Here is a 21,671-nt window from a genome sequence, read left to right as displayed (position 1 = left end):
GAGCGGGCCGGCTTGAAACACTGGTAGGGCCGGTGGGTTGCCGATCCACCCATCCCTATTTTACAAGTCTAGGGCTACTCTGTACCTAGTCAGAGCCTGGGCAGAGCGGGGGTGGCTGGCTATTTTCTCCGCTCTTAGAGGCTTGAAAGCCCGGAGTGGGCTTTCCCAGGGCCGGGAATGGCAGCTGATGCCGACATGTATGCTGTGGATACTGCCGAACCTTGATGGCGAGCAGTGTGTTTCAAGGCCGGTCTGGGCAGTCTCCTCCAGAGCCTTTCATGTTCTGAGAACGAGATTCAGCTTTTCTCGGAGGTGGATCTGAAAACTCATTAGGAATAAAGAGCGAAGGATTTTGAGTTCTGCAGGATATGTCGTTGGGCGGTTTCGCAAGCAATGCTACCCCATAATCGGACAACGGGCATCTACTCCACCCGGCTAGTCCACAGATCGGATATACTTACGGAATATGCAAGGCAATAACGGACCTCGAAACCTACGGCAGCACATCACCTCGCATCACCACCAGGTAACTCTAAGCTGGTTAGCTGTCTCTGAAACAGGGAACCTACCCTGTGACGACAGCTCGCAGCCTATCCCCGACTCATGCCACCGAAGTATCCAACGGACCCTGCCAGTCGACGTGTCCCACAGCTCAAACAAGGAACCCAGTCATCCCATCCACCTCGACATATCGCATCGTTACCAGGCCTCCCGTCACCGCGCCAGGGGATTCTCAACGGCCACCTGCCGTCCTCATAGGCCCACTCGGCAGCTCTTGCAGCACGCAGGCGAGGCCCGCCGGCCACCAATAGGGCCAGCTCTAGGCCAGCGCAGGGCGTTTCACGCGCAAACCTTATTGCAAGAGGAGGAGAGAGATGGCCACAGAGCTCGGGCAGCTAGTCATGTAGCTAGAGACTGCGGGCGTGTTTTCCTGGCAAGCGTAGCCCGATAACGGCCGAAACAGCCGAGATGGTCGTGGTTGTGAGTTCGCTGGTTGGTTAGTTCCGTAAGCGCTCCGTACGGAGTACTTGCACCCTGGATGGATAAGTATGTGCCGATCTCTCTTCGAAAAGTTAGTAGACAAGAGGCTGTGTCGTTCATAGCATGAAACACCGGCTCGCGATGCCTCAGCACGGATGCTTCGCCTATGGAGGCCAGCCCCTGGGAAAATGACCTGGGACTGCCTCGCAGAGACTACGGAGCATTGAGCACTAAGTTGACATATATCACTCTTCGGGCCAGGCCAAGTCTGCATTGCGCGAGTGGAGCTGCGAGGGGATGTGCGCTGGTCCCCACCCTGCAAGCTCCAACGGCGATGATCACAATGCAGGACCGGCTGTGGCGGAGCGCAATTTTGGGGCTTGGGATCTGCTCCTTCTCAAAAGGGTTTGTCTTGCGGTTGGACTGTACATTCGCATATGCCTTGTTTTTTGGGAGGAATTGAGATTGAGATTACCGTTGACTGCGTTGCGTATCGCACGGGTTTTCAGGGGGAGAGGCCGGGGGGATGGTTCTTGAGAACGCCCATGCCATTAGCTTTGCAATAGTGCTGGTGATCGTCGGAGGGCCGGCCGATGGGGCAATTTGTGTAGGGCCAGTTTGACAGCTGCCCAGGGGTCGGCATTTGCATTGTCATTCAGGAGTGATGTTGGCGCACGGTGGGAGTGTCCAGCGAGTCATTCACGCTGTCCCCTTCCTTACGAGTCATATCCCCACTGGCCGTGACCAGTCCACACGTGCGATCAATTCTCCGACCTGTCCATGCACTGCGACCGTCGATATGTCAAGTTGACTCGACCCAGCATGCCGCATTCGATCTGCAGCATAGTAGCCAGGGCCCGAAATCCCGTCCCTCACGATAGACGAGGCCTAGAATATAACAGGGACTGCGCCGATCAACACCCGAGCGGCACTATACCACATCGCCTATCGGATCCTGGACATCGCAGCTAGTGACCTACTTGTGCGTATACTGAACCTCGTCTTGCTGTAAGTCCATACAGTCCTAAATCCAAAAATACCGTAAAGACGGTCTCCGTCTAGTCCTGCGCCTTAAAGATCGGCAGCGACGATCAGCGCCCGCGATAATTGAGCAGTCCACCTACGCCGCCAGCGTGCGCGCGCAAGGCGGGCGGCGAGACGGACCATGTGCTGTGCCTCGCTATTTTGCCTAGTGCTGGGTGTGGTCCCCAACCGTCCTGATTTTCCGGTCGTGCTAGATAGCATTAGGGGGTGGGACGGGGGCACAGTGTGGGGAAGGATTGGCATAGCCATATGGCGGCGCTGGAGCGTGCCAGACGATGTCAGCTCGTGAAAGGGGGCAAATAGGACCAGGACCAGGACCAGGACCAGGACACGGAGCCGAGAAACCGGTCTTGCAGTGCCGGCTTAGAGTGCCGAGGAGGGAGGCGAGGATGCTGTGGCATTTGAACTGCACAATGGAGAATGGCCAGCCTGTCAACCCAATTCCCCGGCACGTTGCTGCGGAGAAGGGGTGGTGGTGGTTGACGCCACCGCCCTCGACGCGAGGATTATTGAGAATTGGAGACTAAGCTCGACGGTGGTTGTGGATGTGGTTCCAGGCACACATTTGCCGACCGCGCCAGCCCAGGCAAGTCCCCTGGTCAGGTGCAGCATCCAAGGCAGTGCGGGGATGACGTGCGGGATGGAAATTGAGCGACGGAGGCAAAAGCTTATAGCGGGTGAACCTGAAATTGAGCAGCTGGTTTGCTGGATCAGCAGTGTTCCGCGGGCGCTGGTGACAGAAAACGATGGAGAGGATCGACGCTGGGCAAGCGACAGCCAATGGGCTGGCCCACCCTCAGGGTCGGGCGAGGTACGGGCAGAAGTCCCGGCTGAGGTCAGCGGCAGATCGCGGTTCCAGGGTTGAGACGAAGATGAAGTTTCCATGGATAGCGATCATGCAGCAACCATGATGGCGGATCCAGAGGGCGGCAGGCGAGAATTGGAGGAGGGCGGGAAGGGAGGAGGGAAAGCGTTCGCGGCGAGTTCGCGAGCGGCGGAGGAAGGCTATGAGATCATTCCGTATAGAAATTTAGTTATTACGCCGGACGAGGTTATCCTCCGTGCCTGCTACGAGGTCACGGACACCGCGCCCTATTGGAGATTTGGTGACGACTGCGTCTACAGCGCCAATCTACATCGAATTGGAAGTGGACTCCTGGGCAAGCCTCTGTGCCCACCGCGCTCTGACCTCTCGGAAAACCGTTCATGCCCGTTGCGGCCACAAAGGTTGCATCGCGGACCGGCTGAAGTCCGGGGGTCTCGGTGTTTCCGGGTGGGCTTGAACCACGGTCCTAGAACCATGAGACATGATATGGGAAAAAGGTAAAATGATTGAATATTGATATGGAACACGTAGACCGAGACTAGCGGGTCGCTAAGAGCCTCGTGGGAATGGCCATGTTTCTGTGGATGGTAATTTGCATGCGTTTGATAGATTTCAATTTCCGCGCCATCGATGCAGCCCGAAGTGGTGGCAGCGTCCAGCTGAACGAGAGCGTTCGAAGCAGGGCTCCACGCAGGCCCGCCCAATCTAGGCCCGCACACCTTCCCGTTCCAGGGTGTGCTCTGTTCCCACTTGGGGCTTAGGCACGATGGCCGTCTTGGGCTGCTGCCCGGACACAATATGCAGCTAGCAGGCCAAGGACGCAACGGATGCAGGCTACTGTCGCTAAACAGCTCGCCAGGACGAGAAACACGGCCAGCGTAAGGGGGAGGACGAACCTGTCTGTCATCCGGCCACGTTTTTGGTCACGCGCGATGGAATCTTCCTTTTGTTTTCGACGTCGCCATGTGGTGGCCATACTCCATTCTCCATGCGCTGTACTGCTGCCATACGGGAACCGTTCTGGCCCAACCCCATCGTTTTATAGTTCCATAGTCCCATCGCTTCCCCCATGATCCTTCGGGAATTTTTCCTCAAATCTTGCGCGCTACTACGTAGTACTTGACCAACTCCGTACTGGTAGCCTGAACGAGTCGCTCACTAACGGAGTCAATCCTCATTCTCAGGGGCATCGCCCCCGACCCACGGTCGCACCGGCCAACTTCTGCGCATCCACTCGTTTCTCCGTATCCATGGCTCCTCCATTCGCTAGTGCTCCAGTTCGGCACGCCCAGTGGACCCGATCGCTCTCCGGAATACAAGCGTGGTGCCTGTCCACGATCGTCATTTCTTTAGCTCCCTGGCCTCTTTTATTTTAATTTTTTTTTCCCTTTTTTTTCCCTTTTTTCCCCCCTACTCTCTTTTTTCCGACGCGAACTAAGATGCCGCCAGCGTAATTAATCCGGGGCCCGCATCCAATCGTGATGATCTCTTCTCCTTTCTCACCCCCCTGTCCTTCATACATTCTTTCCTCCACTCACAGTAGTACAGTACCGACCTACTCGACTAGACTGTACAGAGGATAGAGTACACAATCTCCATTGTCGTACCCCGTGCAGTGCAGAGTGTATAGTATACTGTATATGCTGCTGTATTCGCTTTACCTTGCGCCTCCGGCCCCCGCCTCTTGCCCTTTACCAGTCGCCCACCTTTGACCATTCCCTGCCAGGACGCCGTTTCCCCTTCCACCTCCTCTCTGTTGTGATTAATTATTATTATTTTTGACTTATTTTTAAACTTTCGGGGCGTCTCGTTTTTCCCTCCTCTTGAAGTCGCCTCTTTCTCGTGGTTTCCTCTTCTTGCCCACCCCCCGCCCCCCCACCACCTTACCTCTGGTGTCTGGGAGAAATCCCCCATGTGGAAACCTCGCCTGTCGCCCAGATCGGAGTCTAAATCGGGGAGCGATTCGAATCATCTTCACCTACCTGAAATTGGCTTCCTGGGGCGAACCAGGAAGAAACACCTTGGCTCGGCTTCGTCCGGTGAGTTCTACTACACCTCTATCCTGCCACTCCAACACGGCGGGCCCATATTGGATCGATTTGGGCCTGGCATCGGAAATCCGAGACCAGAACACATGGTTCTGGATGCGCTTTTTTGCGTCTTGCTCTCCCCTTTGATATCTACCTAAAACCACCTGGCCAGCCTCTCTCTCCCTCCCTATTCCCTCCCCATTCACCCATCCTTCCCATCAGTGGCCCCCTCCCCTACGGCCTGGAGCCTAAAGAAAAGAGGCGCTCCCCTCCCTCCTCCCCCCTTCAGACCTCACATCATCTCATTCTCCGACCCCAATTGGTGGGCCCGACCAACATTCCGCCCTCGCAAGCGCGCAGCATCGTTGCATCGTGCTATGTCAGCTTGTCATTTTGGCCCCCCACATGGCTAACAGAAGCTGGTGGCGCCCAGAATTACAGTCGCGACCAGACTCCCCTTCTCGCTCCTCATTCCGCTCCTTTCGTTCCTTTCGCAACAAGTCGGGCCGTCCCCGGAGCAGCCTCTCCAACTATACCGACGCCTTGCAGACCACTACTCGCCCACGAGCCCCTTCAACGCTAGCCGACTCCATACACGCCCACCCCGAGCCCGCCTGGCAGTCGCCGCCCTCTAACCGTTCTCGCGCCTCGTTCAATTCTATGGCCGGGCTAATGGAGGTCGACCGCAGCCGGACCCGGAGGGACAGGACCTTCGTCGGCAGTGAATGTGCCGTCTGCGAGGAGCCGCTCGAGCATACCCTGCGCGGGGAGCGTGTCCTCCAGTTCTCGTGCAGCCATGTGTCCCACGAAGCATGCTTCTACGAGTATATCCGGGAATGCGAATCGCAATACTGCCCGACATGCAATGCTCCGTTAGGTTTGGACACGAGTCGAGGTGGAAATGTCTTGGATATTGGTTCGTGTTTTCCCACCTGTTTCTCCCCAGTGGGAACCTCTCAAACCCCCAAATCACCCTCGCAGAAATCACATGTCAAAAAGACAAGGGAGTTACTGACAGGAGGACCCACCAACCTACAGAGAAGATCAGCAATATCGTGCGCTCGGTGACTAGTGACACGGCCACCACACGGAGTGGGCTGACGACGCCGACGCCGTGGGAACAACCATCGAGCCGGCGCACGCCAAGCGATGCCGGTAGCCGTTACAACCCGCAATCCACCTATAGCCGACGGGACAGCCGCGACACCACTAACCAGCGTGAGCGGGTGGAACGGTTGACTGTTGGCTCTGCGGTCTCTGACCCTCGCCAACGCCAACCGCACTCCCGAAATGGCAGTGCGGCCGGCTCATCGGGCGACTACCACGATGGTCAACATACAAGCAGCGGCGGGCGTCGCCACGATTACGATGTGCAGGCCATGGAATCGGACTTGAGTCCCCGCCCCGGTGTCACCAAGAACCCGATCCCAGCGCCGATTGTGAGCGTGCGAAGCGAGTTCCCCACTATGAACCGATCCCGCCAACAGCAAACCCTGACCTGCCTGATTACCGTGGAGGTGCCCGAAGGCAATTGGCGCCCAGACGCGGATGACCTCAGACACACGCCTTCAGGCCAGTCGCAGCCTGATGAGCCGTATACGGGACGGTTCGGAGGCTCGCAGGATGCTCGGTCTCTTCAGTACGAGCCGGTAGAGAACCTGGATGAGATCGCGGAGGAGTTGCGGAACCGGGTCGACAACTGGCACGGCCTTGAGTTTCAACGGTATGTCTGAGAGCCGCGGTTTATCGTCTATTTTGGGTGGAGAGATGCTGATTTAGCCACAGGTTTGGAAAGCTGCGATTGCATGGGCAAATGCGCGTGGGCAAGGACCGAGAATCTTGGCAAGAGTTGGAATGCTACTTGTTTGCGGAGATGCTCATCTGCGTCAAGGAGAAGAAGGTCCCCGAGCATCACCAATACGATGAAAAGCGCAAGCCGGCCCGCTGCACCCTGAAGGGCTCCATCCTGATCAAGAAGCATTTGAAGTCCATCGATGCCGGATCGCACGAGCCCGTTCTCTCTCTCAATCTTTCCGTTAGCGAGCTGCCCTGCTTCTACCTGCGTTTCCAGAACCGCCAGCAGCTTGAGACATGGCGCCGTGCCTTGGTGGACCTGCACCCCGTGGAGAATCTGTCTCGGCAACGCGACTATGAATACGACAACTCAGGTGCTGAGGAGGAGGACTACCGGGCCAGCCGCATTCAGCGACAATCATCCATCAACTCGTCATACGGCGCGGGCAAGTCGAACAACACCGCCATCACCGATTACACGAATCCGGACGGCGAGAGGCAAGCCATCGATTCGTTCCACATTCCACTCGATCTCGTCGTGGTTATTCCCGTATCGTCATCGATGCAGGGCCTGAAAATCACGCTTCTGCGCGATGCCCTCAAGTTCCTGGTACAGAACCTGGGTCCTCGGGATCGAATGGGGTTGGTTACGTTTGGCTCGGGCGGTGGCGGCGTACCCATGGTGGGCATGACCACCAAGACGTGGAACGGGTGGAACAAGATTTTGGAGTCAATTCGTCCTGTCGGCCAGAAGAGCCTGCGTGCGGATGTGGTGGAGGGCGCCAATGTGGCCATGGATCTGCTGATGCAGCGCAAGGTCAACAACCCCGTCTCGACTATCCTCTTGATCAGCGATTCGTCTACTTCCGACCCTGAGAGTGTTGACTTCGTGGTGTCCCGCGCCGAGGCCGCCAAGGTCAGCATCCACTCGTTTGGACTGGGACTGACTCACAAGCCGGATACCATGATCGAGCTCTCCACTCGCACTAAGGGTTCTTATCTCTACGTGAAGGATTGGATGATGCTCCGCGAGTGTGTTGCTGGCTGCTTGGGTGCTATCCAGACGACTTCCCACCAGAACGTCAAGTTGAAGCTTCGGCTGCCGGAGGGTTCGCCGGCCAAATTTGTTAAGATTAGCGGTGCGCTTCACACTACAAAGCGTGCGACTGGCCGTGACGCGGAAGCTGCGCTAGGAGACCTCCGATTTGGTGACAAGCGGGATGTTTTGGTGCAGCTGGTCATTCAGCCGGATAATGCTACGCAAGATAACATGCCCCAGGACCCTTGGGAGAGCTTGGTTTCCGGGCTGGAAGCTCTTGGAGGAGGACTTGATGGCGATGAACAGCGGGTGTTGAGCGTCGAGGAGGTCCCGTTGATACAGGCCGACCTGACGTACGGTGACCTTCTTCGCGAGGGCCATCTAACCCACTCGCCTCGCCCATCGCTGCTTGCCATCACCATGCTCCCCCCGAATCCCAAGTCTCGGGGCCAACGACCTGCCACGCCGCCCATCCCCCCCCATCCATCCATCGTGCAGCGCCGCATGGAGCTGCTTACATCTGACATGCTGACCCGGGCCCTCACCCTCGTGTCTCGCGGTCAACACGACCGCGGCCAGCACCTGCTTCACGAAACCCGCAGTATCCTCAAGGGCCTGGGCAAGGGTGGGTTGCCTCCCTTGCCACCTGCCTCCCGAGGCTCGGGCACTAGCGATTCAGGGAGCCGAGGCGACACGCCAATTTCGAGCTCTCCCAAGTCCTCCACCTTTGGAGACAGTCACGCCTCCGCGGCATCCGACGCCGCCACCATCACGCCCGCATCTGCAGTCGATGCGCAGACCATGATCGCGCTCAACGCAGACCTCGACTCCGCCCTTGAGTGGATCAACCACCCCGCCGTCTTCGGCCGCGACTCCCGCAAGGCAGTACTCCAGAGCATCGGTGTGATCTCCTCGCAGCGCGCCTATACTTATCGTACGCCCTCAGAAGCGCACTGGGCCCAGCGGATCTCTGGCGTGCGCCGTCTGACAGATCGATCCAAGGACTGGCGTGAGATGGGTGACGATGCCTTGACCGAAGAATAACGGCCTCACTTTCAACTCGAACTTACCCCGCATCTTTCCCTATCCTGCATTCATCACATATTCTTCATATCCATATTTCGGGTTTATATCTCATCTCCTCGCGGAGTCGGCTCATGACCTTGGTTTGACTTATTCTGGATGTCCCCCTCCCCCTCCCCCCTCTTTTATACTTGCCATTGTTTTCATTTTCATCTCGTTTATTCCCCTATGATACCACTTTGTTCCCACCATGACTGTGCAGCATGATACCACGGGCTTTGTTTGCGATGTGTTTCTGCCTACGCCGATCCTGTCTTACGCTCTCGTCTGTCTGGATTTCTGGATTTGTGCCTTGTTGGACGTACATCTGATACATCTGTGTTTCTTTGCAATTGCTCGGCGGTCTCGGCTATGGTGTGCGGATGGGTTGGGTTGGCTTTTTGAGTCTTGGACTTTTGGACTGACTGAGTTTTATTTTGGCTTCTTTTTGGTTTTTTGGTTTTGTTTTTGGATCTGCCTTTGGGCCCATTTTGGCACTGACCAAGATTATCTGATGACCCCCTCCGGACGCGACTTGATTTGACCTTGACCCTGATCTGATTTTTGGACTTTGGACCTTTGCCATATTGATATAGCCTTTTACATAATTGTATTCACCCCCTTGTGGATAATGAAAATACACCTATTGCACTTACTGAGATCTGACTTAAAATTTATTATTGAGTGCTTTTCATCATGTGGAGGTGGGTTGTACATGGATGGAGTGGTTTGAGTTCGGGATTTAATGTGGTTGATTAAGCGGCCAATTTAAGGACTGTGCTATCGCCGAACGTGCCTGCTTATCGCCGTGTGGCTCGGCCGCAGCCAACGTTGACTTCATCCGGGACTCACCCCGACAACTCCCCTTCCTAGAGTGTTACCTCTCTCCTGATTGCACTGCATACGGCGCGCTCGGTCTACTTACCATGCTCCGTCAACCTCTCCTCGCCCTGCGCACCGCGCACCCACCCGTATCAGGACGATCACACCCACCGGCGCACCTCCATACCCTTTCACGCTCAGTCCGAAACCCGCCTCAAAACCCTCTACGATGGAAACCTACCCTGAAATTCCACCAAACACCCCTACGACCCCATCTTCAACATTCAACACTACCATACGCTCGCCACCCCTTCAGCACAACCCACCCCTGCGCGCGCAACACCTACAACCGCTTCAACCCGTCGTCCGGCCGAGCAAGCCTATTCCATACCCTCCTCGCCCGCTCAAAACCCCACCACTTCGTCCTCATCGGCCTCGGTCTCTCTGGCTTGTACCTTTACAACACAGACGTAGTTGAGATGACCGGCCGGCGGCGCTTCAACTGCGTCTCGCACGCCGCAGAGCTGAAAATGGGCGCGCAGAGTTACCGGGAGGTGCTAGCCCAGTCGCGCGGCCGCGTGCTGCCTGATGATCATCCACTGGCGCAGATGGTGGATCGGGTATTAAGGAGGCTGATCCCACAGGCGCCGATTGAAGGCGCCGATTGGAGGGTGCATGTTATTATGGATGACGGGAATGCGAATGCTTTTGTGCTTCCTGGGTGAGATTTATCCCTCTTCTCTCTCTATCCTGCATTCCGGACAATTCTGCTCTGTTTGGCTCTCTTCAGACTTTAGTGCATTTGTGTCTGGGATACTGACTAGGTCTACTCTGTATTGCTATAGTGGAAAAGTTTTCGTGTACACGGGCATCCTGCCCATATGCGAGGACGAGGATGGCCTTGCCGCAGTGCTGGGTCATGAGATTGCGCACGTTGTGGCGCGGCATCCGGCCGAGCGGATGAGTACGAGTATTTTGACGCTGGGCACGGTGTTCCTTATCTCGTTGCTGTTTGACGTGTCTGGGCAGCTGTCGAGCATGCTGGTAAATCTTATGTGGAGTTTGCCGAATTCGCGGACGCAGGAGGTAAGCTTAGTCTTGGGACGCTGTTCATTACCCTAGAGCTGTAGAGCCGGGATGTGGTGTGAGGTGCTAGGCCGCTGACTCGTATATCTAGGCTGAGGCAGATAATATTGGACTGAGTTAGTTATCTTGTTATGCGAGTGGATGTCTACAGACGCTGACTTGAGTCTAGTGATGATGGCTAAGGCTTGCTTCAATCCTGAGGCTGCTGTCAAACTGTAAGTTTTTGCAAGGGATCGGGTTTCTGCGCTGCGCAATCTCGACCCAGCTCGCAGAACAAGGGCACCAACTAGTATACTGACCATACACGAGATGGCACCGGATGCAACAACGGGAGAAATCTGCTCCGCCGCAATTCATGTCCACCCACCCTTCAGTATGACTCTTCCTACCAGGCCAATTGATCATTTGCTAACCTCTTTCCAGAGTTATAATCGCGAGGAAGCTATTCGAGGATGGTAAGGCACTCGTTGGAGGTTTCAGAAGATTTGGAATCTACCGTGCTAACGAGTTGCAGGCTCGATAAAGCCGAGACTATCTACGCAGATAGTGGATGCAGTACTTTTGGGCAATACAGTAAGTCAATACCTGCCCGGACAGATTCCGCGGGTAGATTCCACAGCTTGTTTGGTGAGTACTGACTTATTCGCGAATAGTGCCTAGCTTTAAGAAAGCGTATCGCTCGCAGAGCTCATATGGCTGGTGAACATATTCATCGCCAATCATATTCACTGTATAATACAATCATGACTGTTTCAAATACCCGTCTCCCATATTCACCGCTCAATGCTGCAATGTGTAGTTTGGCCAAGCAATGGGGCTTCCTCCGCTGTTAAGCTTTCTTCTGCTGCTGTTGACTCTGGCTCGACAGCCCCCTGTTGGCTATCGATCTGAACTCATTCAGATAATTTCGCTTCAAATCGGCCAGCCTGGTAGCACAAATACTCTCCCCATTCATCCAAACTTCCGAGCAAGCGTCAATGAAGCGCTGGGGGCGCCTTGTCTTTCTAATTCATGCTCTCGCCGTACATATAATTCAGCGTCCTCGCCAGGAATCTAAAACTACATCGGTAATGACTTCGGCGCTCGTAGCAGTATCCACACGTTGGGATGCCCAAGCCAGCGGATCGGCAGGGTGGTATGTTCTCTTCAGCCTCAACATACAACTCCCAATGCAGAAAACAGCGAATGCACAACTTTTGCGGTGGTGCTTCCTGGTTCGTGTCCTCGAAGAAGTTAGCAGGGTGCGGCTCTCAGGCGTCTTCAAGTTCCTGGTGAATAGATAATCTTCTGATAATCTGTCGCGTCAAAACGGCTTGTCCCCACTATTAGCAATCCTCAAGTGTAGTAGGCACTTAACTATCTAAGTGAAGCCGCCTCCGCTCTCCCACTGTAGGCTTTGGTCATTTGTTGACCGAAATTAATGTGTACGCCATCTCATTCACGGACCCAGCACCGGCATCTATGCCTCGCAGCGGGCCAGATGTCCTTATATTTATTTACCATGTCTCGGAAACCGTCACATTGATGGCAGCCATTATCCATAAAATTCCCCGCTGGACTTCATGCCCCATATCTGCATCGTAAACCATTGTTGAAAATGTGTAATGGCATAGAGGAACCAAACACAATAACCGACTCGTAAACGAAAACTATACAAAGGTCCCTCGTGAGCGGTCAGCCCCATTGTCGGCCAACTGGCGGGACCCCCTCGTGCAAACAACGCAAACCCACCGTCCCCCATCGAGCTCCAAAAATTCCCCGGCACAACTAAGAGAAGCCCATCGACTCCCTCCCTCCCATCCCTCATATCTAGTCGCATCTACCTCGGACGCGACCTCTCACAATGTCGCTATCCCTCCCCGGGCCCTCCCAGCAGGGCCTCTTCAAGGCCGGGTACCAGAGGTACGTTGAAGCAGCAACAAAGAGCGGCCATCCCACCGCATCGGAGACCTCCCACCTCCTTATCTGCTCGCCGCACCGTGAAGCAAAGACAACCCCCTAACAATCTCAATTTCCATTACAGCCACGACTCCGAAGATGGAGCCGTCATCCGCAACATCGAGGCCTGCCAGGCTATCTCGCAGACTGTCCAGACCTCCCTGGGCCCCTACGGCCGCAATAAGATCGTCATCAACCACCTGCAGAAGATGATTTTGACCTCCGACGCCGCGACTATCCTCCGCGAGTTGGATGTCGTTCACCCCGCTGCGAAGCTGCTGGTTATGGCCAGTCAACAGCAGGATGCTGAGATGGGTGACGGTACCAACTTGGTCATCGTCCTGGCGGGCGAGCTGCTGAAGAAGGCAGAGGAGCTGATCCGCCTCGGATTGAAGACGAGTGATATTGTCTCGGGCTACGAGAAGGCCCAGAACTTTGCCTTGAAGGTCCTTGAAGGTATGGTTATTGCATTGTTCCCCGGAGATGATGCCAGTGGGATTGTTCAGGAAAAGCTGGTATATCGGGGTCTACTGCCGTGCAATTGGTGCTGACTATATTCTTTTTTTACAGACCTCGAGGTCGACCGGCTTCAGGAAATGCGTTCAGTGCCAGAGCTCAGCAAGGCTCTCCGGACAGTCATTGCCAGCAAGCAGTCTGGTACAGAGGATACCCTGGCCGCTTTGGTCGCCGAGGCAGTGCTCGCCGTGCTGCCCAAGAACCCCCTCAACTTCAACGTGGACAACGTGCGTGTCGTTAAGATCATGGGTGGCAGCTTGGAACAGTCCAAGGTGGTGAAGGGTATGGTTTTCGGCCGTGAGCCGGATGGAATTGTCAAGCAGGCCCGTAGGGCCAAGGTTGGCGTGTTCAGCTGCCCCATTGACATCTCGCAGACTGAGACCAAGGGTACTGTTCTGCTGAAGAATGCCAAGGAGATGATGGACTTCACCAAGGGCGAGGAGGACCGCCTCGAGACTGCCATTAAGGAGCTGTACGACTCCGGCCTCCGCGTTGTAGTTGCCGGTTCTACTGTCGGCGACCTCGCCTTGCACTACCTCAACCGCTTCAACATCCTTGTGATCAAGATTCTTTCCAAGTTCGAGCTCCGCCGCCTCTGCCGCGTCGTCGGTGCTACCCCCCTCGCCCGCCTGGGCGCCCCCATGCCCGACGAGATGGGCCAGATCGACGTGGTCGAGACGACTGAGATTGGCGGCGACCGCGTCACCGTGTTCCGGCAAGAAGACGCCAACGCTGTGACCCGTACATCGACGATTGTCCTGCGCGGCGCCACCCAGAACCACCTGGACGATGTGGAGCGCGCGATCGACGACGGCGTGAACGTCGTCAAGGCGATTACCAAGGACCCGCGCCTGGTGCCCGGTGCCGGTGCCACTGAGATCCAGCTCGTCGAGCGCATCTCCAACTTCGCCGACAAGACCCCCGGCCTGCCGCAGTATGCCATCCGAAAGTACGCCGAGGCCTTCGAAGTGATCCCCCGCACCCTGGCCGAGTCCGCCGGCCTCGACGCCACCGAGGTCCTCTCCCGCCTGTACACCGCCCACCACCGCGCCAACACCGGCGAAGAGGAGGAGGGCAGCTCTGAAGAGGAGGAGCCCTACTGGACCACTGGCGTGGACTTGGAGGTCGGCAGCTCGGCCGGCACTCTGGACGCCGTGGAGGAGGGTATTCTCGACCTGATGGCCGCGAAGAGCTGGGCCATCCGTTTGGCTAGCGAGGCGGCGCGCACTGTGCTGAGCGTGGACCAGATCATTGTTGCCCGGCAAGCGGGCGGGCCGAAGCCTCCTGGTCCTAACCCTAACTGGGATGAGGATTAAAGCATTAACGGTGAACGGACTGATGTTGATGGTTCTTGGGGTTGCTGAGGCTTCGAGACCGGTTGCGTTGATAGAGCTCCGTACGATATCACGAAAAAAGTCGCCTTGTTGGTGTGTATAGCTGAGCATGATAATACATCCCTACATTTTGGTCTATCAATTCGAGCATCATTTGTAAAGAAAAATTACCAATGTTGTAAGAAGCAAAAAAATGTCTATTATTTACAGGGCAAAAAGGAAATGATGTGAAGTTGAAGTTGAAATCTTCTCAAATGCATTGCACATCGGAACGCTACCAGCCAAGATCCCTATACATACGGATGCTACATAGAAGCAGTAATTTGTTGAATATAGTCTAGTTCTACATTTTCCCCCCACACATTTCAAAAAAGGGTTATTTCCCACCTTATCTCAACTGGTTCAGACATGCCGGGCGCATTGTATACGCTTACATAACCCAATCCACGTGACACCTAGATTTTCCCCGAAACTCTTGCCATTCTTTTCGCTCGCTATAGCGGTCGAAGCTGTGCTATCATTCTTCCTTCCCCCCCCACGTTGTATTTCTTTTCTCTTATTCGCCGAGCCACCTGATATTCGCCCACCGCCATGTCCTTCCCCATCCAGGCCGCAGCTCGCAGCTGCCGACAGCTCTCCAGCTCCGTTCGCCCATCCTCCCTGCGCATCGCGACTACATACACAGCCCGCACTCCCAGCTGCCGGCGATGGGAGTCCACCGAGGCCGCTGCTGCTGCTCCGACCAACCCCAAGATCGCACAGATTGTTGACCAGATCTCCACGTTGACCCTTCTGGAGACCGCCGACCTCGTGTCCAGCTTGAAGGTGGGTGCTATTCGAACCATTGATTCGGCAATGCATCTCCGCAATGCGTCAATTGCATTGCTTTGCAAAGCCTTCCCCTAGAAAATGTGCTCCGGTTATAGAAACTGACAGTTTGTCTCGTCCAGACCCGCCTGAACATCCCCGACCTCCCCGTTGGCGGCTTCGCTATGGCCGGTGGTGCCGGTGCTCCTGGCGCCGCCGCTCCCGCCGCTGAAGAAGAAGAAGCCGCTCCCGCTGCTGCCGAGAAGACCCTGTTCAACCTGAAGCTCGAGTCATTCGAGGCCACCTCCAAGCCCAAGGTCATCAAGGAGATCAAGAACATGCTCGGCCTGTCGCTGGTGGACAGCAAGAAGTTCGTCGAGTCCGTGCCCAAGATCATGAAGGAGTCTGTGCCCAAGGAGGAGGCGGAGAAGATCATCGAGACCCTCAAGGGTCTGGGTGCGAAGGTCATCATGGAGTAAGGGAAGCGAAACAAAAAACTTGAAAATACCTGGGCGAACGTGGATAGAGCTTGTTCTTTTTCTTGCGCTCTATCCTCCTTTTCTCTTGTTGTTTAACTTGCACGGCTTGCGCTGGTAGGGAGATTTTGGGCTTCGAGGGTGTTGTTCTACTTCTTGAGCGTTGTTGGCCTGGTCGTGTGGGGGCAAATAAATGTACATTATACGCATTGTGTTATGAACCCGTCTGGTACAGAGGGCTCGGTTTGGTTAATTGATGCATTGAGCATGTTATAAAATTGTATTTCTATATGTAACCCTCGAACTATTGGGCATTGTAGACTGGAAGGTGCTGTGTTGATGTTTACGGGACGGTTTCGTCGCCCGTAAAGCGGACCGCACGCCGACCTCCGCTTTTCTCCAATTCCAGGGCGACTCCAATTGCAACTTCGCCTTCAACCACCACGTTTGCATTGCGCCCTCACAAATCTCCTCGTACGAGACACTCCATGCCTAGGCCAACAGCTGCATTGCAGCAGTGGCTTAACCTTCGCCAAAATCTCTCTCCAAAATTCCCCGCCACGCTGAGCCCACGCGCGAACAACCTCCTCACGCCGCCAAAATGTCTCGCCCTCACCATCTCCCCCAATGCCACCTTCACGTCGCATCGGCCGTTTCACAGCACTCAGTATAAATCTGCTAAGCCCGGTCGCGGCTCTGCCAGACCAGCGCCTGCGCTAAGAATGAAGAAGAGGAATGAAGCTGCTCAACAGGCGCTAGCTCAGGCAAATGGTGGCCCTGCAAACCCCAAGGGCCTGAATATGCGCGCTATAGCGGGAGATTATGAGTCAAAGTTCGGATGGTTCTGCACAGTGGCGGGGTCTGTTTACGATGCGGCTGTTGCTGCTGGCCATCTTCCGAACATCAGTTTCCGCACATTCGAGGACGTTTCTATCAAGCTCTTCAAGGCGTCCTTGGAGGGTCGACCGAATGCACAGGCAATCCGGTCAATTTCGACAGGTCAGTGACTGACCTGTTCCCTACTGCGCCCGAGGGCACAACCGCACCCCCTTGGGTTGGAATTCAGACTAACATATCTGCCCCAGATGTTGACGCCGTTTATCGCATTGGATTTATCTCCGCCGTTAATGATTACACATTATCCGAGTGGGTCATTTCATCATGTGCGTTGGCAAAATCACGCCATGCGGTTGTTCTCACTCAGGGACGACTGATCAATTGGGCGAAGGTCCCTCCAACGACCGAATGGACGACCTTGGTAAAGCAATTTTCAGATGAAGGGTTTCCCCCTGCGATGGTCCTCCAAGCAAAGATCCTCGGACTGCATGGGCAATATAAAGAGGCTTTCAAGCTGATGGAGGAGAGGGTCCTGCCGTATCTCAAGCCAACACGCCGCAAGCCCGGTCTCTACACAGACATCACTATGACTCCGCTCATTGAATCTCCATGGAGAGTATATGCGCTGCTCCATGCATCATATGACGACAAATTCGACTCCCAGGACAGTCGACAGAAAGCAGACGAGGCAACCCGCATCGCGGCGCTCGAGTACAATGACAGCGCGGCATTGGTCGAGTATGCCTCTATCATGTTGAACGAGAAAAACTACGATAAGTACGAGGAGTGCATGTCCAAAGCTGCTACGCTCGGCAACCTAGATGCCATTCTGTACATTGCCAACTTCTACTATCTGACATTCCATGGCAAATACCCCACGCAAGCGGAGAGAGTTGCCCTCTCCAAGGCCGACGCGAAGGGCCCGAAGTCACATTCGACCCCGCCAGAACTTTCCTCCACTCCCGACACCAAACCCGACACCAAACCCAACGGCAACGTTCTCTCTTCAGCTATTCATTGGATGTCTTCCTTTTTCAATCAATCTATGTCCCGCGAGGAGTACCGCAAACTCGCGTTGGAGTGGTACAACCTGGGCAATCACTTCCACATCAAACCATCGATGTTTATGTTGGCCTTGATGGCTCGGGAGCAAGGAGAGGATTTTGCTAGCGCCATGGTGCTAGAAATGGCAAAGCTGGATGAAGATCCGGAATATGCCGCGAAGATCGAGGAGCTAAAGGAGAACTGGCAGGATCCCAATTATGTGCCTAAGCTGTCCAGTAAGATGCTGGCGGTGCGGTAGTAGGAATGATGGGAAACAGGTATATACTCTTGTATCTATTGCTTTATTTGTAAATATATTCCTCCAAGGGACGTTGAAATTATCTTCTCTTCATTAAGCCTGGGATTGGAATGTAATCTAGATTCGAGAATGGGTGCCTGCCTTGCCTTCCAGCGGTGATGCCAAGGCGTGGATTTTGACTAACATCATCTTTGCAGACCACACTTGAAATGCGAACCCTTTGAAAACCTAAATCCCACGCTAGGTATTCTTAAACACTTTCCCCTTGGTAACTGCATTAGTCCACGATCTTGAGATCGTTCGGCGTTTTGTGGGCGTGATCTTCATAGCCCGATAAGCCCATGCAGCTGTCCCAGGGACTGCAGCTCTTATGTTCTGTCACGGGTACAAAATTTTGGCTGGAACCTGATCCTGATTTTTGCGTTTTCGAGTCTCGAATGTTGAAGCTGTCTAAGATGTTATCGTGTTCTGTAATCTAAGTAATAAAAGGAGACTATGTCCCCTCCACTATCCCAGTAAAAATAGCATCCGTTCATTACTTGCTCCTAAAGTCAACTCCTTCTCAAAGACTGCTCTTCGCCTTTCATGAGCTAACAATCAATACCGGGCTATGGCTCAAAAAGCTTTTTTCTCAAGGCGTGATGAGAAGGCCAAAGAAAGGCGCCGTCTCTTACGGTAGAGAAATGGCTATGTTCCCGGAGCCCACAAGGAGGAAGATGCTGTTCGAAATAAGCTATTAAACGCCTCTTTAACTCTGCGCGAATTGTTTATCACTATCGTCGATGCTCCCTAAGGTCTAAATGATCCAGGAACTTATAATGTATAGATATACAACCTATTATAAAGTCGTGGACGAAAATGTTGCTCTAAAAAAGGAGTATGTCTTGAGCAGAGAGATTAAGGCAGATCGCGAAGAGAAGAACCCTTAGTTACTATAGGAGATTAGTCCAATCAGTGACAAGGAGTAGGATAATATAGTGACTACCTAGGAGCAGCCTGCTACTCAAGAGCCTTATCAGGACGCAGCTCTATCTAATGATGAAGCTAACCCCTTGCCAGAGACTCAGCAACGGATTTAGGGGAAGAATCAGAAGCGTGCAAGACGCGATAATGATTAGTTTATAGAGTATTAGCTGTAAATTAGAATCAACTCATCTTTATTCAACCGTATTCCATCCTCGTTTCTATCTAAAGAGTAATCGACATATAAGCTAAATACTCAAAAATACAGCTCGAAACAGCATAAAATATGCAAATCACGAGGTTCCACATGGTTGCACTGTTTATATACCCACGGGTCTTATCTAGCTACCCACTACCCAAGCGCGGGTAGGGAATCCCTACACATTACCCGCCAAGAAATGGGTAATGGGTTACCCAAATGGGTAGACCCGTGGGTAATAGCGAGGTCTAGTTGAGCAGAATGACATTCCCACTCTAATTAGATTCTTTAATGAGGGGAATCGACCTGACCTTTACCAACCAGACGCCTTTATCTATGCATGATTTTCTTTCTTCACCACCTCTGATGATGGAGGGGACCTCCATATTCTTCTTCACGCTAACAGCGTTGACCGGTCAGTATCCTTCGCAACCCCTATAAGGAACGAACCTGAAACAGTCTAGCCACCTGGGCGACCAAGACGATACAGATTCATATTTTATGCACTGCCCCGAAGCGGCTCAACCTATTGTAACCCTACTCGCTGTCATTCTTGAACGCGGTGGTTAGCTAAACGGTGGTTCAACTATAGTACACTACCATCTCGAGTCCACAATGTACAGTAGTTGGTCTGAACTCACCACACCTTCCCTATCACCGCATACTTCAAGAATGGGCAACGCCGGGCGAACTTTGCGCATCTTAGCGTAAACACCCGCATTTTTTGACTAGCCGGGTCTTCGGCGTCACTAAAGAAAATTGCCAATTAGCTATGATTACGGACTAGATACAGCTCCTTCCACCCCTAACACAAAGACCATGTGCACGATATTATTTTAGAGCTGTGTAAGATCCCGGCTACACGAGAGGAGGGCGAATGAATTTCAGAAGCGACTATATAGCGAGTTTAAAAGGTTTTCCGTATTCACAATATTAGTTATTGCCACAAAATATCATTTAGAATATTTGCTGAATTTAGAACCCCGCTAGTTGGCTTCTAGCACATGGTAGCCAAACAAAACAAAGCTCCCGTCGAACAAGGCTACACTTAGACACCATGCCCGCTTTACTATGCTCACCATTAAAGTTTATCATCGTTCTATACTGTAGATCTCCCATTAGCCAGAGGCTCTCGCTCAGCCGCATGGCTGACCTCCTTCGCCTCAAGCGATTGTCGTTCTGGACCCCCGGGAGAGTCTAGCTTCACTCGATACTCTTCGTACTGGATAATGAAGCGACACATCACCGCCGACGCAGCGTACCGAATGATCACGGGCACTGCATCCTCGACCATCAAGAACATCAAGCTCGAAAAAACAAGCGTCCCGTACATGACATGGCCCACTGAAAACCCCACGGCCACTGAGTTCAGAATCAGAGTCCAGGAGGTTGGGGGCCTGGGTAGTGATGATTCTCGGTGCTTTGGACGCGAGGCCGTCTAGTCCCTCAGCTTCATCAGCACATCCGACCGTCTTGGGCGTCATCCAGAAGGAAATGGTGCCAATGGCGTGGATGAGGCCGAGTATCAGCACCCAGGTTAGAGGGAACCACCAGCTCTCACAATACCAGGTCGATACGGAGCGGAATTCCAGATCTAGGCTGACATGGATGATGTTCGCAATAGCGGCCAATGCGAAGACGTACTCGACGATGTTAATGAGCCATCTATACCTGCGCGTGCGGCCGATGGCAAAATGGTCGAGAAGCTTGGAGCTGTTCCGTCGCGAGGCGATGGTGTTATAGGGGTCATCGTAGGTCCAGATGCGGCACATCATGACGGCAGGGGCGCCGAAGGAGAGCAGCCACGAGAGCAACGGGCGCTGCGATGAGAGCGTGGAGGACTCGGCGATGGTGGGACCTAGGTTGGACAGCAGGGTGGGTGTCAGGCCAAGGATGACGAGGGACGTGGAGAGCATCTGCTGAGATGCTGGGCTCGTGTTGCTAAGAACGCAGTCGACGGCGCCGTGCACTTGTAAGGGGCCGTGTCGTTGGGGTTCCAGTAGGCCTAGGCGACTGCCGCACACGACCCGTGGTCACCAGCTCGCTACTCCCATGACTCCACCCCCATATGTAGTAAAACTCCTGAAACTTCAGGGGACCCAAAGCAGAGACCGGCCTAGTCGCATGGACGAGGGTTATGAGGCCAGCGAATAACGTTCTGCGTAGCGCCATCCCGCATACTTTGGGTCAAAAGAGTATTCAAGACTATCGGGGTCAAAAAAGTGAAGAAGAGGAAGACAAAGACAAAGACGACAAAGACGAAGGTTGACCTTTATGGCCCCCAACCACTAGGGGCTCGGATTCGCGCGAGTTGTTCAGCCGCTAGCTCCACGGCCCGTACCTTAGTGAGCAAGATTAATGCGAGGCCCATTTTCCCCTGCTGACGATTATTTTTGTACGTATAGGAATTCTACATAAATACTTTTGTCGTTCAGCTGAAGTTTGCGTTGTGCTGAAGCGGCCAACTACGTGTGGGCGGGATGTGATATGGGGCTCCCCAGCTCACGGTGAACCTAGCGTGTCGCGTTTTATTGAGCTTATTGGGCACCCAGCTGAGCGATACTCAGAAAAAGTTGAACAGTACTCAGAAGAATTATGACCAATCCTGAGTACT

The 21,671-nt window shown here is 54.0% G+C and overlaps 6 protein-coding genes across 6 annotated transcripts; 5 read left to right on the top strand and 1 right to left on the bottom strand.

Moving 5' to 3' along the window:
* Positions 1 to 5,286: 5,286 nt before the first annotated feature.
* N7482_004605 (vWFA and PH domain-containing RING finger protein) lies at positions 5,287 to 8,758 on the top strand (the record flags this gene model as incomplete). The annotated part of the gene is made up of 3 exons (XM_056686730.1): positions 5,287 to 5,797; positions 5,890 to 6,604; positions 6,667 to 8,758. 3 exons carry the CDS (start codon positions 5,287 to 5,289, stop codon positions 8,756 to 8,758), a joined length of 3,318 nt encoding a protein of 1,105 aa, XP_056545472.1.
* A 714-nt stretch (positions 8,759 to 9,472) lies between these two features.
* N7482_004604 (M48 family metallopeptidase) lies at positions 9,473 to 11,387 on the top strand (the record flags this gene model as incomplete). The annotated part of the gene is made up of 9 exons (XM_056686729.1): positions 9,473 to 9,480; positions 9,537 to 10,319; positions 10,444 to 10,684; positions 10,776 to 10,800; positions 10,854 to 10,899; positions 10,994 to 11,057; positions 11,108 to 11,139; positions 11,199 to 11,257; positions 11,338 to 11,387. The coding sequence occupies 9 exons, from the start codon at positions 9,473 to 9,475 to the stop codon at positions 11,385 to 11,387; spliced, it is 1,308 nt and encodes a 435-aa protein (XP_056545471.1).
* Positions 11,388 to 12,527: 1,140 nt separating this feature from the next.
* On the top strand, positions 12,528 to 14,454 carry N7482_004603 (chaperonin-containing T-complex subunit CCT8; the record flags this gene model as incomplete). Its single annotated transcript, XM_056686728.1, has 3 exons — positions 12,528 to 12,586; positions 12,708 to 13,078; positions 13,193 to 14,454. The coding sequence occupies 3 exons, from the start codon at positions 12,528 to 12,530 to the stop codon at positions 14,452 to 14,454; spliced, it is 1,692 nt and encodes a 563-aa protein (XP_056545470.1).
* A 609-nt stretch (positions 14,455 to 15,063) lies between these two features.
* On the top strand, positions 15,064 to 15,758 carry N7482_004602 (mitochondrial 54S ribosomal protein bL12m; the record flags this gene model as incomplete). The annotated part of the gene is made up of 2 exons (XM_056686727.1): positions 15,064 to 15,297; positions 15,423 to 15,758. 2 exons carry the CDS (start codon positions 15,064 to 15,066, stop codon positions 15,756 to 15,758), a joined length of 570 nt encoding a protein of 189 aa, XP_056545469.1.
* Positions 15,759 to 16,243: 485 nt separating this feature from the next.
* Positions 16,244 to 17,895, top strand: N7482_004601 (uncharacterized protein; the record flags this gene model as incomplete). Its single annotated transcript, XM_056686726.1, has 2 exons — positions 16,244 to 16,754; positions 16,841 to 17,895. The coding sequence occupies 2 exons, from the start codon at positions 16,244 to 16,246 to the stop codon at positions 17,893 to 17,895; spliced, it is 1,566 nt and encodes a 521-aa protein (XP_056545468.1).
* A 2,261-nt stretch (positions 17,896 to 20,156) lies between these two features.
* Positions 20,157 to 20,973, bottom strand: N7482_004600 (uncharacterized protein; the record flags this gene model as incomplete). The annotated part of the gene is given in 2 exon segments (XM_056686725.1): positions 20,157 to 20,401; positions 20,415 to 20,973. 2 exon segments carry the CDS (start codon positions 20,971 to 20,973, stop codon positions 20,157 to 20,159), a joined length of 804 nt encoding a protein of 267 aa, XP_056545467.1.
* Positions 20,974 to 21,671: the final 698 nt, after the last annotated feature.

This window comes from Penicillium canariense, assembly GCF_028826845.1.
Source record: "Penicillium canariense strain IBT 26290 chromosome Unknown utg000002l_segment0_segment0, whole genome shotgun sequence".
Lineage (NCBI taxonomy): Eukaryota > Fungi > Ascomycota > Eurotiomycetes > Eurotiales > Aspergillaceae > Penicillium > Penicillium canariense.
Note: the sequence above shows the minus strand (reverse complement) of the source record. Positions and strands in the feature narration are given on the sequence as shown.